Source organism: Toxotes jaculatrix, chromosome 4 (genome assembly GCF_017976425.1).
Source record: "Toxotes jaculatrix isolate fToxJac2 chromosome 4, fToxJac2.pri, whole genome shotgun sequence".
Classification (NCBI taxonomy): domain Eukaryota; kingdom Metazoa; phylum Chordata; class Actinopteri; family Toxotidae; genus Toxotes; species Toxotes jaculatrix.
In genome coordinates, this window is record NC_054397.1 from 24181003 (window position 1) to 24196681 (window position 15679).

Sequence of the window (15679 nt, forward strand, 5' to 3'; positions counted from 1 at the left end):
TTTGTCTCCGTCAGTCTTATGACCCTGAAATGAAATGAAATTACTGCTTGTCAGCTAACTGGGTGAGTGTTGTGTCTGCACAAACATAGTGTTGTGCTGCATGGAGCCCTGAAACAGACAATGACCTACCAACCTGATAACATACACAGAAACATCATTTTAATCTATTTATATTTTGCTAGCTCCTGTTACTTATCAGTCCAGTGTGTCATCAGTCCAGATTGTGTGTGTGTGTGTGTGTGTGTGTGTGTTGAGCATCAGTAGAGAGGACAGTGTGGTCAGCCAGTGTAATTAAAAACACTGGTAGCTAAACACAGAGAGCACCAGCTCTCCAGCTAAAGCTAACGTTAATAATAAAGCTACACCTGTCATCAAGGTCAGCAGCGGAAATAAGTTTTATTGTGTCATCCACACATTTTGCAAATGTGTGTGATTTAATGTTTTACTAGCTCAAACTAAGCTAAACACGTTCGTGTTAGTTAGGTAACTTTGTTAGCATTTACTTGCCTAATGTATCGAGCTACATTTTGGATTTAGTCCATTCTATTTTGAATTAAATGTATTTTTGTCTGTTCACACTGAAAATCTTTCATTAAATTTTGTCTGTTTTGGGCCTCCACAGCTGGTGCACTGACTGTACTAATAAACGAACCGAACGAACAACAGAAACTTTAATTTAATATGATCAGCGAGAACATTCTCTCTTTATTGTATCTTTTTGAAAAACAAACAAACAAAAAGTCCTTTGTAACTCTCTTTTGTTAACATTTCAGAATTCTGTACAGGATAAAAAGAAATAAACACTGCTTGAGAACAGAGTCAAATCTCAAACTAGAAAAAAAAAAACAAATGAAAAAAAAAATTCCAAAAAGAGAGCAGGTTTACAATACAAATTAGTAGTAAGACATTGTCTGAAGTGCAATGGCATAGCTCAGATGGGTTAAAAGTGAAACCAAAAAACTTCAAAATAAAAATACTTCTCTATTTTTCCAACAAACAGTAAATTCTTTACAGAGTAGAGACTGTATTATCTGATGTATTTAAACCTGTAAAAACATATTTACAAATAGCCATTATCTTTTATATACTTTTTCTCATAATCACATATATGTCAGCACCAGTAAAAAAAAAACAAATAAAACAAAGAACATCAACAACAACGATTTTTTGTTAAAATGTTGTCTACAGACTTGGTCCCGATACATAATGATATTTGGAGGAAGCTTCCTCTCTTCCTGAAGGGATTTCAAACCATATCATGAACCATCACTCTGAAGAAGGGTCACAAAGGCTGTGACGGTAACACTGACCCAGAAGTGTTTCTCTACCTTCTTGCCTCCAGTTTGTGAGTGGTTAGACTCAGGTGTTTTCCTACACACCGCCTCCATTTCACTGGTCTGACACTCTGAATTTATATTTGAGCCTGCCTGGAGCACTGGAGCGGTATCTGAGTTTTGGAAGTACGAGCAGTGGAGTCAGTAAAGACCACTGCTTTTTTTTTTTTTTTTCTTTCAGACAAGGCTCAAAACAATCCAAGAGTTCATCCAGACACTGACACAGGGTTTCATTTATTTTTTACCATTCTCCCCTGATAAGACTGGGGAATGCTACAACCCCATACATCTGTCTTCCCTTGACCCTCAAACTCCACAGTGAGACGGAGGACTTCTACTCCCCAAACATGACAAAAACCAAAGTACAGAACCTCATGTTGTGGGTGCTACCAAACGTAGCAACACTTACAGGACAATGGGTGTGGTGGTTAAACTTTGTATTTAAAGGGTTGGATTATACAACACCAACAACCATGAGAACGAATGTGTTGATGGCAAGGAGTTAGTTTACAGAGAAGAAGGCTTTTTGGTTTGTTGATTACAGCGTCATCCTCCAAACTTTCACTCCGATGAGCTAAATACAAAGTAATGCACGTACAGACTCGCTCCCATTCATCTTTTAACCAAGATTACAAAACAGCTAGAGAAGTAAGGTGTTATCTTACCAATGACTACTGTATTAAAACCTATCTGACACATATTTATCACTCAACCACTAGGGCAAAAGAGTGGACAGCTTGCTGACGATGAATGAAAGCCATAAGGCGTGGTGTAAAGCCCACAGTTTACTCAGAGAAGGGGAGACACTGACTTCAGTGGAAGCACTGGTTGTTTTGATGCTAACTGGCGCTGACTGTCGCCACCCTTTAAGCCCGATCAGCTGTCTGAAGTTTCTCTGCTGTCTCTAAAACAAACTCAAGGCTTAGCAGTGGTTCATTTTCCTAGTAAAGCGCTGGAAGGGTATTTCTTCACAGTAGTGTTACAGTGTAGCACAGTTAACGTTCTAGTTCGGAGCGAGGGCGATTTCTAGCTGCGGTACAGAAGAAGCCACGATGTAAAGCAGGGCTACGGTGATTGACAACCAGCTTGTGTCACAATAGAAGAGAAGGCTGTGGTGTGACGGGAGGACAAACAGATATTCAAAAGACAACACAAACTAAAAGAAGGCTAATTTAAACTTTTTTTTCTCTTTTTAATCGACAAAGACACAACCAGCATCATTGTTAGAGATAAATCACAGCAACAAACAAAACAATGTGGGTGGGTTTTCAATGAGCATGTTTTTTTTTCCTTAAAAAGAAGAAGAAGAAGAAGAAGTCACTTGTGGTGCTTGAATACATTCAGTGCCCAGCGAATCGTTTTGCTTTGTGTCAGCCTGATGCATGTGTGTGGTTTGTGTCACACAGGCAGAGGGTTTAATGTAATATTAGCTCTGTTAGCTGCCTCTCACACATCCGCTCATCCTCCCGGGCTGATGCTCGTTTATCTGTTTGTTGGTGGGTATATTTATATTTATATCTGTGTGTGTGTGTGTGTGAGTCCAAATGCTTGCTTTAGCTGCCTATTTTCTTTGTCTTCCTCTTACATGCATACCCGTCTTCCACAGCCACGCACAGGAAATGAAACCCCCCGAAAAACGCCACCCAGGTCGGTTGCCTAGCAAAAGCACAAGAGGGCAGAGTGTGCTTGTGTGGCACAATAGAGGAACGTCATTTGTTCTGTTGTGATGTTCACAATTTAAACAGAGAAAGGAGTGTTGAGAACGAGGAACGAGTCTCCGGAGAGAGGGTGGGAAAGACAGGAGGAGAGAGGGAAGGAGGATGAGTAAGAGAGAGAGAGAGAGAGAGAGAGAGAGAGAGAGAGAGAGAGAGAGAGAGAGATCAAGTGAAGAGAAGAGAATGAGAGAGTGTGAGGGAGACAGATTTGCGTGTGTGTTGGGGTGTGTGTGTATGTGTGTGTGTGTGTGTGTGTGTGTACGGGGGGGGGGGGCACAAATCTAAGAGAGGAAATGGGAGCATTGAGAGTGCTTTCTACTCCCTTCAGCTCCTCACATAGTTGAGAGATCTGAAGCACTGAGCTGGGTGGCACAAACACACAAACACAAATAAATTGCTGTCTTGAGAACAAGTCTTCCTTCCCCTTCATCAGTCTGCGGTGTTCAATCAGCCCCTGCTGAAGCTCGGGCTCAAAGCGCTGCTGTGTAAACAGGGCTCGCTTTCAAACACTGGAACATGAGAAAAATTCATTCCGTGGAGAAAAAAGGGAAACTAATAAAACACACCTCTTAATCTCTATAATGGTTTTTCATTAATATGCACGAGACATAATGATCGCTCTCTCCATCACACACACTCGCACTCACGCACACACACACACGCTCACACACAAAACACAAGAACTCATTTATAACCTTGCTCATGTTTTACAAAACAAAAACATGCCAGTCCACGTCGTGTCATCCTTTTTGTTTTACTTTCTCAGGTTTTAATATTTGTCCAACTTTAATGTTTAGTTCATCCAGTAAAAACTTGTCACCAGTTTCCCCGTTGGCTATTGGCCCGGGAAAAACTCCTCCATCCAACCATCGCTTGAGTCCAGCTCTGCCCCTGAGCCATCGGCCAATCCGAAGGCTCCTCCACCTGAGGGCCCGCCCCCATATCCATAGGATGACATGTCCTGATTGGCTGTCCTCTGGTAGCCCTGCGGCTGACCTCCAACCCCAACTCCTCCAGGTCCATAGGGTCCGCCTCCTCCACCACCTGCCCCCATTCCTGGCCCCCCGGGGCCCGGCCCGAACCCTCCCATCCCAGACATGCCCTGGCCCATCACACCCTGGTTCATGACCATGGGCCGGGGCTGGTTGGTCCTGGGCTGACCGCCCATGTGAGGGCCCATCATTGCGCCGCCCATACCCGCAGCTGGGTTGCCAACCCTAGGGTCTATGCCCTGGCTCATCCCCTGTCCCGGGCCCTGAAAGTGTTGCTTGGCCATGCGAGGTGGTTGACCCGGCTGCATCCCATAACCCTGGGCCGAGCTGAACCCCACCATGTCTCCTCCCCCTCCTCCTGTAGTCCTTCCGACACCTCCTCCCATGGCCTGCAGACTCTGTCCTTGCTGCTGCGGCCAGCCACCCGCCCCCATTGCCCCGCTGCCTCCTCCTGCTCCCAGCATGCTTTGCAGTCTCTGTGCCTGGGCTTTGGCATTGGGAGGGCCTTTGAGCGGTTGCTGGGTCATGGAGTTCAGTAACATCCCCTGTCCCCCGTACCCTCCAGCTCCACCACCTCCAGGGCCTCCAGGCATACCTCCGACCCCAGGACCTGCACCTGCCTGCCGGGGAGGTCCTCCGGCGGGGTTGTGCTGCGGTGGAAGACCCATGGAGGCTTGGACGCTTTGGCTCTGGTGCTGCTGCTGGTGGATCATTTGGCTCATGGAGGGGTTGAGCCCGTACAGGGAACCCTGGTTAGACCCCTGGTTGCCATAGGGTAGGCCCATGTCAGTCTGGGGTCCCACAGAGCCGCCCTGGCTCTGAACAGAACTCATCTGGACCATCTGCTGCTGGTTCTGCTGTTGCTGTTGTAGGAGTCGGGCGGCCCGAATGTTCTGGAGAGCCTGGCTCCTGGATGCCAGATCCTGAGGAGGACCTAGGAAAGGAGAATGAGAGGAGATAAAACAAGAGAACAGACACAATGGAGTTGGGAAAAAATTAGAGCAGCATATGGAGACAGAAATCACCAAGGAACTGGACTTTTGTAAAAGAGCTTTGGAGCCTGTATACTAGATCCTCTTAAATCACCAAATGGCACATAAGACCAATCTAATAAGTCAGTGCTGAGGCAATGAGGATTTATGCTCTGTGACAACCTGTTTACCATGGAAACGAATGGCTCTCTCCAAATTTAGTTCAAATCCCACCACAGTAAAATAAAACTAAACACATTAAAGCGCCAACACCTCACTTCCCGGATTTTTCCTATAAGAGACTCGGCAGTAGCGGAGCCGAAGAGGTTTGCTAGCGTGGAAATGGCTCTAAATCCTCTAATAAACCCAATACTGACATCATTCCACTAATCTCTCACCTCACAGCTCGGACTGGAACAGGAGGAGTGAGAACGCAGAGGATCGCACACTCCAGACCCGTGAGTAAGTAGGGAGTGAGAAGAGCTGGAGGTAATGTAACACAGCAACGCAGCCATGTATATTCAGCTTCATGTAAATATAAATGAACACACTGAGCGTGAGCGCTGTATGTTCTGATTAGAGGTGATACCACCACAATCAATGCTTTTGAATCAGTGGTGCACTGCAGGAAAGCTGAACTAACAGGTACATAGAACTAGGCCAGAGTTTCCTGCTGAAGCCCCCTCTTCTTCTCCACATTATCTCCCAGACTTGCAGACAGTCTCTCTGATGGCTATAAACGGCTTTCGACTTGACTCTCCTCCTCCCTCTCTGCATTTTCTTCATCTCTCCATCATACTCTCACCCACTCGTCTCACCCACTCTCTCTCTTGCTCGCTCTCTTTCTTCCCAACCTCTCCCTTCTACCTACCAGACTATCTACCTATTCCTCTTGTTGCAAGCCTCCGCCCCCCCGCCCCCCCACTTCCTTCCTCTCATCCATCTCTCTGACTTCACCGGAACTCTGGGGGATCCAGGACAGACAAGTTGCCGTGGTAACAGGCAGAGCAGGAATATTCTATGTTTTTTTTTTTTTTTTGGAGACAGTGAGAGAGAGAGAGAGAGGAGAGAGAGGAAGAGGCTGAAGAGCATCTGGGCGCCAACTGATGTATCTGACAGAGACAGACAGGGAGGACGAGGTTTGGTTTCAGGGTGATGCTCAGTCAGCGCTGCTGTTTGCATACATGTTTTTATGTGTTTGTGTGTCTGTCTGTCTGTGAATATGGCAGAAAGTGAACCGTAAAATCTGTTAAATGTCTAAATGTCTTGGCACTCTACCATGTATACCATACTTGTTGCAGACCACATACGCATATGTGATTGTAAGCTTTTTTTTGTTTGTTTGTTTGTTTGTTTGTTTGTTTGTTTGTTTGCTTGTTTAAGGGTGTTTAAGGGATGCTCTGCAAAGAACTGGAAACTGGTTTTACCAAAAATCCATTTACTAATGTGGTCGTCAATAAAATGCTGAAGAATTTAGGTTGGATCCTGCCTTCTTTATTAGAAAATCTATTGGGGTGCTGCCATTCTTGTGTTTTGGCATACATTATGTGTAGATGAAATGAATGCACATGTTTGTGTGTCTCACCTTGGTATTGATTGACCTGGGGGTATGGATTCCTCTGGCCCTGGCCCATCTGTCTGGGGAGGTGCTGCTGCTGGAGCTACACGCACAGAGACATACAAGTTGTTCAGAGTGTAGATTGTAACTCCTTCATACGTATTTCATGTATACAGGGTTTGGTATCATCACAGGATACGACAACAAGGGGATCATGTTGTAAAAACAGTTCAACAAAATTGAAAACCATGCATCACATGGTCTGCATGCAGGGACTCACACACCACTGATACCTCCAACACTACAGCATCATGTAGATCAAGAGGGTTTTGTTCCACAATTATCCCTGTGAGACCTGAACTATGAAAGAATGGTCAGAAAATTCTAATTTTTCAAATATGAACTCTTTATTTGTCCCTTTGACAAAATGTAAAAAAAAAATAATTAAAAAAATAAATTCTAATTATATTTTTTGTTTGTATCACACATGTCAAAACATTTGGAAAAGTGAGGGGGGTCCACCAGGAGTCAGTATACGAGCATAAGAGTTCATCTAAAAGGGTTAAATGCAAAGTTTATGCTTGATGGTGATGCAATGAGTCCCAGAAATGTGGGTATCATATATGATACGTACGGGCTCACAGGGTTATTTTATTAGAGTGATAAAATTATCAGTGGGTGAACTGACAGAGAAATTAATACATTTTAATAACTGATTAATCATTTACATTATTTCTTTTAATACAAATACACGAACTTGCTGGTTTTAGCTTCATAAAGGCAAAATGGACATATGAGCTGAATCAGAATGATTACAGAGTCCTTTTGATGACAGAATCAACAGTCAATCAACAATGTAAACAGTAGCTGTAACCAGTCTTTGATTACAGCTGGTCCTGTAGAGCAGACTTTGGTCCAGCAGAAGTGAGGCAGATGTGCGCTGGCAGGATTAGATTGGTGTGCAGTATTTATATGACTCTCCTACACAAACTGTACTGTGAGGGATCAGTGTTCAAACAGGAAACCAAAGGCAGCCCTGACACTCTCGTAGTCATAGTTGTGCTGCCGATGTGGAACATTAAACTTAAAATTTAAAAGGTTTTATCATTAATAAGCAGTTTGGTTCTTTGCAGCATAAAAAGCAACTACTGATTGTGTACCTGGACAGGAGAAGGTGTCGCTCATTTAAATAGAGGTACGATATCCAGTTAACAACATACACTAAACCCCAGCAGGATGTGTTTCCTTTCAGACACCTAGATTTTGTGTGTCTGTGTATGTATTTGCAGATCCAATTAAAACCAACATAGTGGGTGGTGACTTCAGAGTTCAGAAGTCTTTAATACTTGATTCCTTCACAGAGAGAGAAATAAAAAGAAAACACCACATTATCACAGCAGGCAGCATGTGGCAAAAACACACACATACACATGCACACACACACATGCACACACACACACACACACACACTGCAGAGATGAAAAGGAAGTAGTGAAGAGGGGGCTGGTTGAGGGTAATTATACATGCAACCAGACAACAGCAAAGAAGAAGAGAGGATGAGCTGCTCTTATTAGAGCTGCAGACACATACAAATATACAGGGATGTATGAACAAACAATGCTCACACACACATTATAATTAATGCACGACAGATGAACCACACAGGCCTCCCTGCTTTTTTAATCTCCACACAGACACCAGCCTTATGGTACGAGCACGCTGACTTTAAAAACCTCACCTGCTCAGCCAGTAGCTGCTGCTGCTGCTGCTGTTGTCTCTGTTCTCTGAAGAGCTGCTGCTGTTTGTGTTGCTCCAACATGTGCATTTGCACCCTCTTCTCCTGCTCCTGCAAAATCATCTGTTTCATCATGGCCGCCTGCTGCTGATTGCCAACGTAGCCCGGAGGTGGTCCTGACCCCTGGTTGGGGCCCACACCTGAGGCCACACCCCCACCGGGGTGAGGAGGAGGGATGGCGCCCGGTGGTCGTGACATTCCCACCACACCTTGCTCCTGCACAGACAGAGAGGAGGGGGCAGTCGGTCAGAGGGACTGTTGAGCAACCAGTTCGTCAATCACCTATCAATCAAGCAAGTTAAGGGAATAATTCTACATTTTGTTAGTCCGTTGAACATAAGGCCCAGGATCTGGTTAGCTTAGTTAATAAAAAGAATAAAACTGTAAACAGCTATCTTAGATCTGTTCAAAGGTAAGAAAAGCTGCTTACCAGCACCTCTAAAGCTAACCAATTAACACGTTATATATTTTAAAATGGCAACTTGCAGTTTTTACACTTGGGTCTTTGTATGGATTAAACAAACAAGATATAATGTGTTAATTAGTGAGCTTTAGAGGTGCTGGAAGGCAGATTTTGTTATACTCAGAGAGAGCCAGGCTTCCAGTGTTTGTGCTAAGCTAAACTAACAAGATGCTAGTGGCAGCTTCATTATAACTGTATGGATATGAGAGTGGCACTGACCTTCTCATCTGACTCTGCTTGTCACAAAATGTTGAACTATGAAGTCTATTTAAATCATGTCTGTGTACATAAAACGGCAAAAAAGGGCCAAATGATCTCTTACACATCTAACAAAGCCATTTCAAATTACACAAGCCTCCTCTTCACTCTCATTGTTACAGCTCTGTATCACAAGTGAGTGTAGCACAATTACATCAGGTACAGAAGGAATGCATATTCAATACACTCCCAGTGACAACTTCAGACAGTCTGTTGATGGCGTAACACTGGAGTCGAGCATTATGTTGGATAAAAGCTCACAAAGACAGAGTCCAGGTGTCTGTGAGTGAGAGTGAAAAGCAAGATAAAGACAGGACTGCCTCAAGATTCAGCACGCTGGGCCACCCTCAGTCCTCCCAACAGGGCATTGGTGGGTCCTCGCTGCTTACATTATCTCCTCATTAGCATATAAAGAGCACTTCCTCCTCCACTCAGCCGTAAGCTAATCTCTAATACGATGAAATGGCCAATGGGAGAGGAGCATTTATGAATATTAAAGGTTAGACAGCTGAGCGAGAGTGGACATTGTTTGGGCCCGCCGGCGATGAGAGAGGGGAAAGGCCTGAGAGGAGAAGAATGAACGACTCGGGCTGCACAGAGTGTTTGCACATATAAAAATACAACCACCCACAGCCACACAGAGGAACAGACAGTGTACAACAAATCACATTTAACTGCAGGGAAAGAATGAAACAGCAAAAGCAGGATTACAGTAGCGAATCGTAATGTTGGCTAGAGTCTGTAACACACCACTATACTCAATATGTTTTGAAAGAGCCAAAGCCTCATAATCCGTATTGAGGCTCCGCTCTTCTTAGAAAGGAGTTAGGTGGAGATAAACCTCATATATTAGAGCACAAGAAAACCCTGTGGAGCAAACAGAATCGGCTGCTTAAGACTGGCTCACCAGACAGCCAGACCAGACTGATCGATGTTCAGAGCTACGTGTCTCATCTCTGGTTGGCATGTTCCTGCTGGACGGCAGCAGAGCAGTCAGACGATGCAAGACAAGGAGCGGAGAGGGGAAGGAGAGGCGTAGTGTCAGGAAATGACCAACGGGTGGCAGTGGTGATCTTTAAGGATATGTGTGCGTGTGTGTGTGTGTGTGTGTGTCTCACTGGCCTCCTCAGCAGATGGCTCAATCATGACGGTTCTGATCTACGATCTCTCCCTCTCCCCTGCTCGCTCTACCTCTTTTCTTCCCTTCTCTCTAAACACCTCACCAACAAACTCCTTTCTCCTTCTCTGGTTCTCTCTCTCTCTCTCTCTCTCTCTCTCTCTCTCTCCCTCAGACAGGGGGCCCTGAGTCATGTCCACACAATTGCCAGGGAACGAAGGAACGAAAGCAAGATGGATTACAAAGGAAAGAGGAGAGGAAAAGTCTCAGAGAATTAAAGATTTTGGTGAAGGTGGCGTGTGTGTGTGTGTGTGTTGCAGGGTATATACCGTGTGAGTTTTTAAACAAAGACATGCAAAAAAAGAAAGGTGCAGGTGCATTAGCAGGAGTATCAGGATTATTTCAGCGTTATTAGTACTTCGCTGAAGCGTTGCTAATGTACAGTGAACTGAATGTCACACCAATACAGCTTATTGAATGGAAAGCAGGTATCCTCTTTAGAATGTAAAAGCAAATTAAATTAATAGAAGATGTGAGGAATGAGGAAAAGAGGAGGAGAAAGGCAGAGCATTCCTCCTTTTGGGAGAAAAAACAAGAGGAAGCAAGGAGGTGACAAGCCAAAAGAGGAGGAGGAGGAGTAAAAAAAAAAAAAGGAAAAAAAAAAGGTGGGACGGAAGAGAGAAGAGGAGGGGAGAGCAGGTACCCTGGCAACAGTTGCTGTGGTGAGGAGCAGATGGCGCCTGGATGAGCGGGTATGGCCGCCGCTCCTGGTCACCCTCTGCAACGCCGGGCAGACCCGAACAAGTCACACTTACAGTATACACACAACACAACACAGTTATCCCACCATTTTACTACCTTCTTCGACCTTTTCCTTCTCTGTATATCAGTCCATCTTCCATTCTCTCTGTCCTCTCTGTCCTAATTCATGAATGTTGCTGAATAATGTAACAAAGAGCATCCACAGCCTGTCTCTCTGCTCTCTCCTTTTAGCCCTGTCGATCCAACTCCCTCTGTCTCTGCCTCTGTTTCCTTGTCCTTCCCCTGATGCTTCATTCTGACACCTTGGTCCGACTCGAGTCAGTCTCCAAACCCTGTGCTATTCAACAGAAGTGGGTCAGAGGCTAACGAGACTCAGTGGTTAGCTACTAACAACCACAAACTCCAGGAGCCGGAGTTTGAAACTGCAACAGCTACTGTAGGCTGCCACTGAGTCTGTAGAGGGGAAGCCACGGCAGAGAAAAGGGAGCAGAGGATGGAAGTGAAAGGAGAGGTAAATGTATTACAGATTGTTCCGAAGGATGTGTGTGTATGCGTGTGTGTGTGTGTGTGTGTGTGTGTGTGTGTGTGTGTACGTAGCAGAGGCTGTCAGCTTTATTGGGTTAGGAGGCATGGAGAGTCCAGGTGATTACATTACACGTGAAGTGAACGGAAATGTGTGTGCATGAGTGTAAGTGAGAGAGAGAGAGAGAGAGAGAGAGAGAGAGAGAGAGAGAGAGAGAGAGAGAGAGAGAGAGAGAGAGAGAGAGAGATTGTCCATTTCATTCCTATGTCTCACGGAGCAGAAATGTGTGTCTACTGTGTTAACTGCGTGTTTATATCTATGTGTGCGTGTGTTCAGTGTTTAAGTGTGTATCTGCATACACTGGTATGAGCATGCACTCTGCAACTGGGATGAAATCACCTGCTCCCATGGTGACCACACCGTGGTAAGGCTGCACATGCTGCTATGAAATAACACACACACACACACACACACACACACACACTGCCGTGCACCCTCACACACACACTGAAAAACCAAAGACAAACACAGACTACTACAGCGCGACCTGACGCCTTACAGCTCCTGCACGAAAGCATTAAGTGAAGCACAACTGCACATCATGCGTAAACACACAAATTTACACACACACGCACACACACACACACACACACACACACACAGAGCCTATAAGAGCAGCGGCGCCTGGCAGCAAAGCGCTGTGTGTCTGTGTGCTCTCCACAGTGGCTCACATCTGTCACCCACTTGTGTAAGAGAAGGGAGGAAGGGAGTGTGAAGAGGAGCAGAGCAGGAACAGGGAAAGAGGAAGCAGAGTCAGGGAGGGAGGGAGGGAGGGATGGATGACTTGATGCTTCATTAGACTCTTACGTAGACTACGGCTGCAATCTAACTCAGAAAGTGTACAGGAAGTGCATCTGCCCACAGTATTTTTGGATTTTGGAGACAAAGGTGGATGTTGCAGCAGTTTGACAGTTAATGGTACGGACGAGCGTGTTAAAGCCCTGTCGCTGGTTAGTGCGACCAGTTTGAAGGTCACAGGTTTGATCCCTTTCACAGCCAGAGCTTATCGATGTCTGAATGTCCTTGAGCGTCACACCGGTTGACCTTGCACCCTGACCCCTCTGGTGGTGTCTGAGAAGTGGAAAAGTATGCAAATGACTAGATGCTTCACAAAAAGAGGCTCGCTGCTGGAGTGGTGTGTCTACATTTTCAAGGGCACCAGCCTGAATGAATGGACACGCAGATAGCAAGCATGGGTGCATGTAGGAAGAATAAATAGCAAACAGCAGGGAAAAGCCTGTCTAAGCTCTATCTGGATATTTGATCTTGCTTGATATTTTTGACTCAACCAGCCACATTCATCTGCTGAAGGGGAAAATTTCTCTGTGCTCAACTTAAATCTCAGTTTCAGACATGTATGTACCAGGGCTACAGTTTCACTATGATTCATTTTTGACAAATCAATTAATGATTTTATCTATAAAATAAAAAATAAAAAAAATGCTGATTCTATTTTGACAGAACACAAGGTGACATTTTCAAATGTCTTGTTTTGTCCGACCCTTAAGTCCAAAAAACAAAAAAGCACTTTAATCTCCACTGCACTGTGTGTGTGTATGTGTGTGTGTGTCATCAAGAGCCACAGTCAAGTATCCTAAAGCAACACACTTCAACTTCAACAACTTCAACCAGCTCCTCTTTGTTTGCTTCCCTCGTTTTGCCTTTTAGTTAAATAAATATGGGTTATTGGTAGGTCATTGGATTGTGTGCATGAATTTGTGTCACTACACTAACATGTAAGACACAAGAGCAAGCTTAGTTTTGTAACTAACTTTCCAGCTACAACCTGAAAAAGGCTGTCTTCCCACTAGTTCCCCACCATATAGGAGAAAAGGACAACCTGCTGTATATGTTGGAGCATATGTCTTCAATTTCTCACTGCTTAACGTGGCTGTTGTAAAGTCAAGGAATAAAGTATTTGGACTGAAAAAAAAAAAAGAAAAACAAGCATGCTGTGTATTAGAGCACATGAGTAAAACATAAGTATTATGCAGCACCTGCTGACTGATCCATAACGACACATGCACAAACAAAAACACACATACACACTAACCCCGAGCAGATGGTGGAGCCAGACCTCACAGTATTAAACTATCCCCACAGCGCCAAAGGTAAAGAAGACATCACTTTGATACCCCCCCAACTCTAAACACACACTCACACACACTTACACACACTCACACACACACACACACACACACACACACACACACACACACACACACACACACACACACACACACACACACACACACACACACACACACTTACACAGTAACAAGGAGAGGTGGAAGTATGAAGTCAGTGGTTTGATTCATAGCCACCAGGTTTTCATTTGTAGAAGAACATATCCACCCACCTACCTTTACCCCTCCCCCTCCAAAACACAGACACACACACACATACACACACACACACACACACACACACACTTACACAGTTTCTCCCTGAAGAGAGTTATATTTAAACTGCTGGAGAAGAGTCTTGCTCCCCACAGAGGTCTGTTTAATCTCTAACATCTCTCTGCTCTAAACCCTAACTGGCCTATTTCTGAATCTTCTCCATCTACACACACACACACACACACACACACACACACATAATTTAAGGGGCAATGTCAAAGAGAAATATACACAACCCCTCACTGCAAAATTCCCCTCACCGACTCAGAAACAATGGACGGGGTTAACAGGGTTTCTTGAGATCATCCTTATCACCATAACCATAACTGAGCCAACATGATGCCATGCAGAGCTGCTGTGAAATGCATGTAGGCATGCAGGAGTGGATCAGTTTAAGTAAATGAATCCCTGCAGCATGAATGCTGTTTGGAGGAGCTGTGCTTAACCAAGGGATTTCTCTGCATACCCACAGACAACATAGAGCCTGAGATGGACCTGTAGCAGTTCTTTACATTACAGTTTACCCAACAAAAATTAGATTTAGGTTTATTTTTTATTGTCATACCATAGACTGATGTTGTACTATTTACAGCTAAAGCCAATCTGCATTGCTTGTCCCTTTACTGATGCATACAGGACTGTTCATTAATAGGACATTATAGCTTGTGACTGCCTCGACGGACTGGTTTCTCGGCCTACACACTCAGTTGTGTTGATTTCTTCATCCCGACTTCACCACAGTTGCACCCAGGCTCCAACACCTACTAAAGTTTAGATTCTTCCGCAGACATGGTGACAGGCTGTGGAAAACAGGCTTCAACACATCAAGAAATTTACTTAGTTACTTCATATACTCGATGTTCACATTGTGTAATGGCAGTGTGGGTCAGTCCGTGGTCGGACCTTGGTCCCGACTGAAATTTCTCAACAACCGTCGGATGAGTTGCTGTCATAATTTACTGCAGCTCCTAAAAGTATGTAGACATGAAAATGTGAAATCATGTCATCAGTGATCCACAGGGATGAGAACCAAAAACGCAGTGTGTGTGTGTTGTGTATTTCATTTCTTGTAACTATTTTTATTCTCCTAATTCTTCATTCATAAATGATCAGAAAAAAAGTAAAAAAAGCTCAAAGTGCCATCTTCAAATTACTTAATTTGTCAAAAACCAGAAGTATTTCATTAACAGTGATAAATGTTATCAAAGTTATCGAAACTGTCGTCCATTCATTTGATGTCAAGACACAATTAAATGACTGCTTCAGGAAAATGATGCACTAATGTTCCTGTACAGCAGTTTACATGTTCTTCTTAAGAGTTGCTTCCCTCTTAGCTCCGGAGACGTTCCCTCTTGTGAATACCGTTAGTGAGGAGGATAAATGGTCACAGACAGCAGAATATGACGAGCAGTGAGAGGACAGAAGACAGGAGTAAATCATGTTCATGACAACAAGCCAGGAGGAGGAAGAGGGGGAGGCAGCGTGAGCGGAGCAAAGGGATGAGATCACTGGTGGCCGGGGAGTGATTGTGGTGAGCAGACGAGTGTACCACCCTGAGAGGGACCAGGTGCTACAGTAAATCACCCTGGAAACGGTAGCCATGGAGACCTTAAAGACACACGTGCAGACACCCGCACGCGGGAGAGAGGCCGTGTCTGGGAGCGTGTGATGTAAACGTGCGTATTTTAAAAACGGGAGCGAATGAGTGTGCGTATGATGGAAAGGGAAA

General features: G+C 44.6%; 1 protein-coding gene across 1 annotated transcript in view; it reads right to left on the bottom strand.

The window, feature by feature from the left end:
• Positions 1-1436: 1436 nt before the first annotated feature.
• The window catches only part of maml3 (mastermind-like transcriptional coactivator 3), a 97312-nt gene continuing 83069 nt past the window's right edge, over positions 1437-15679 (bottom strand). The window contains exons 4-6 of the mRNA XM_041036101.1: positions 8309-8581; positions 6598-6673; positions 1437-4975 (exon numbers count right to left, since the gene is read on the bottom strand). Of these exons, the coding sequence (XP_040892035.1) occupies positions 3885-4975; positions 6598-6673; positions 8309-8581 (1440 nt within the window). The 3' untranslated portion in view covers positions 1437-3884. The remainder of the gene's footprint in view (positions 4976-6597; positions 6674-8308; positions 8582-15679) is intronic.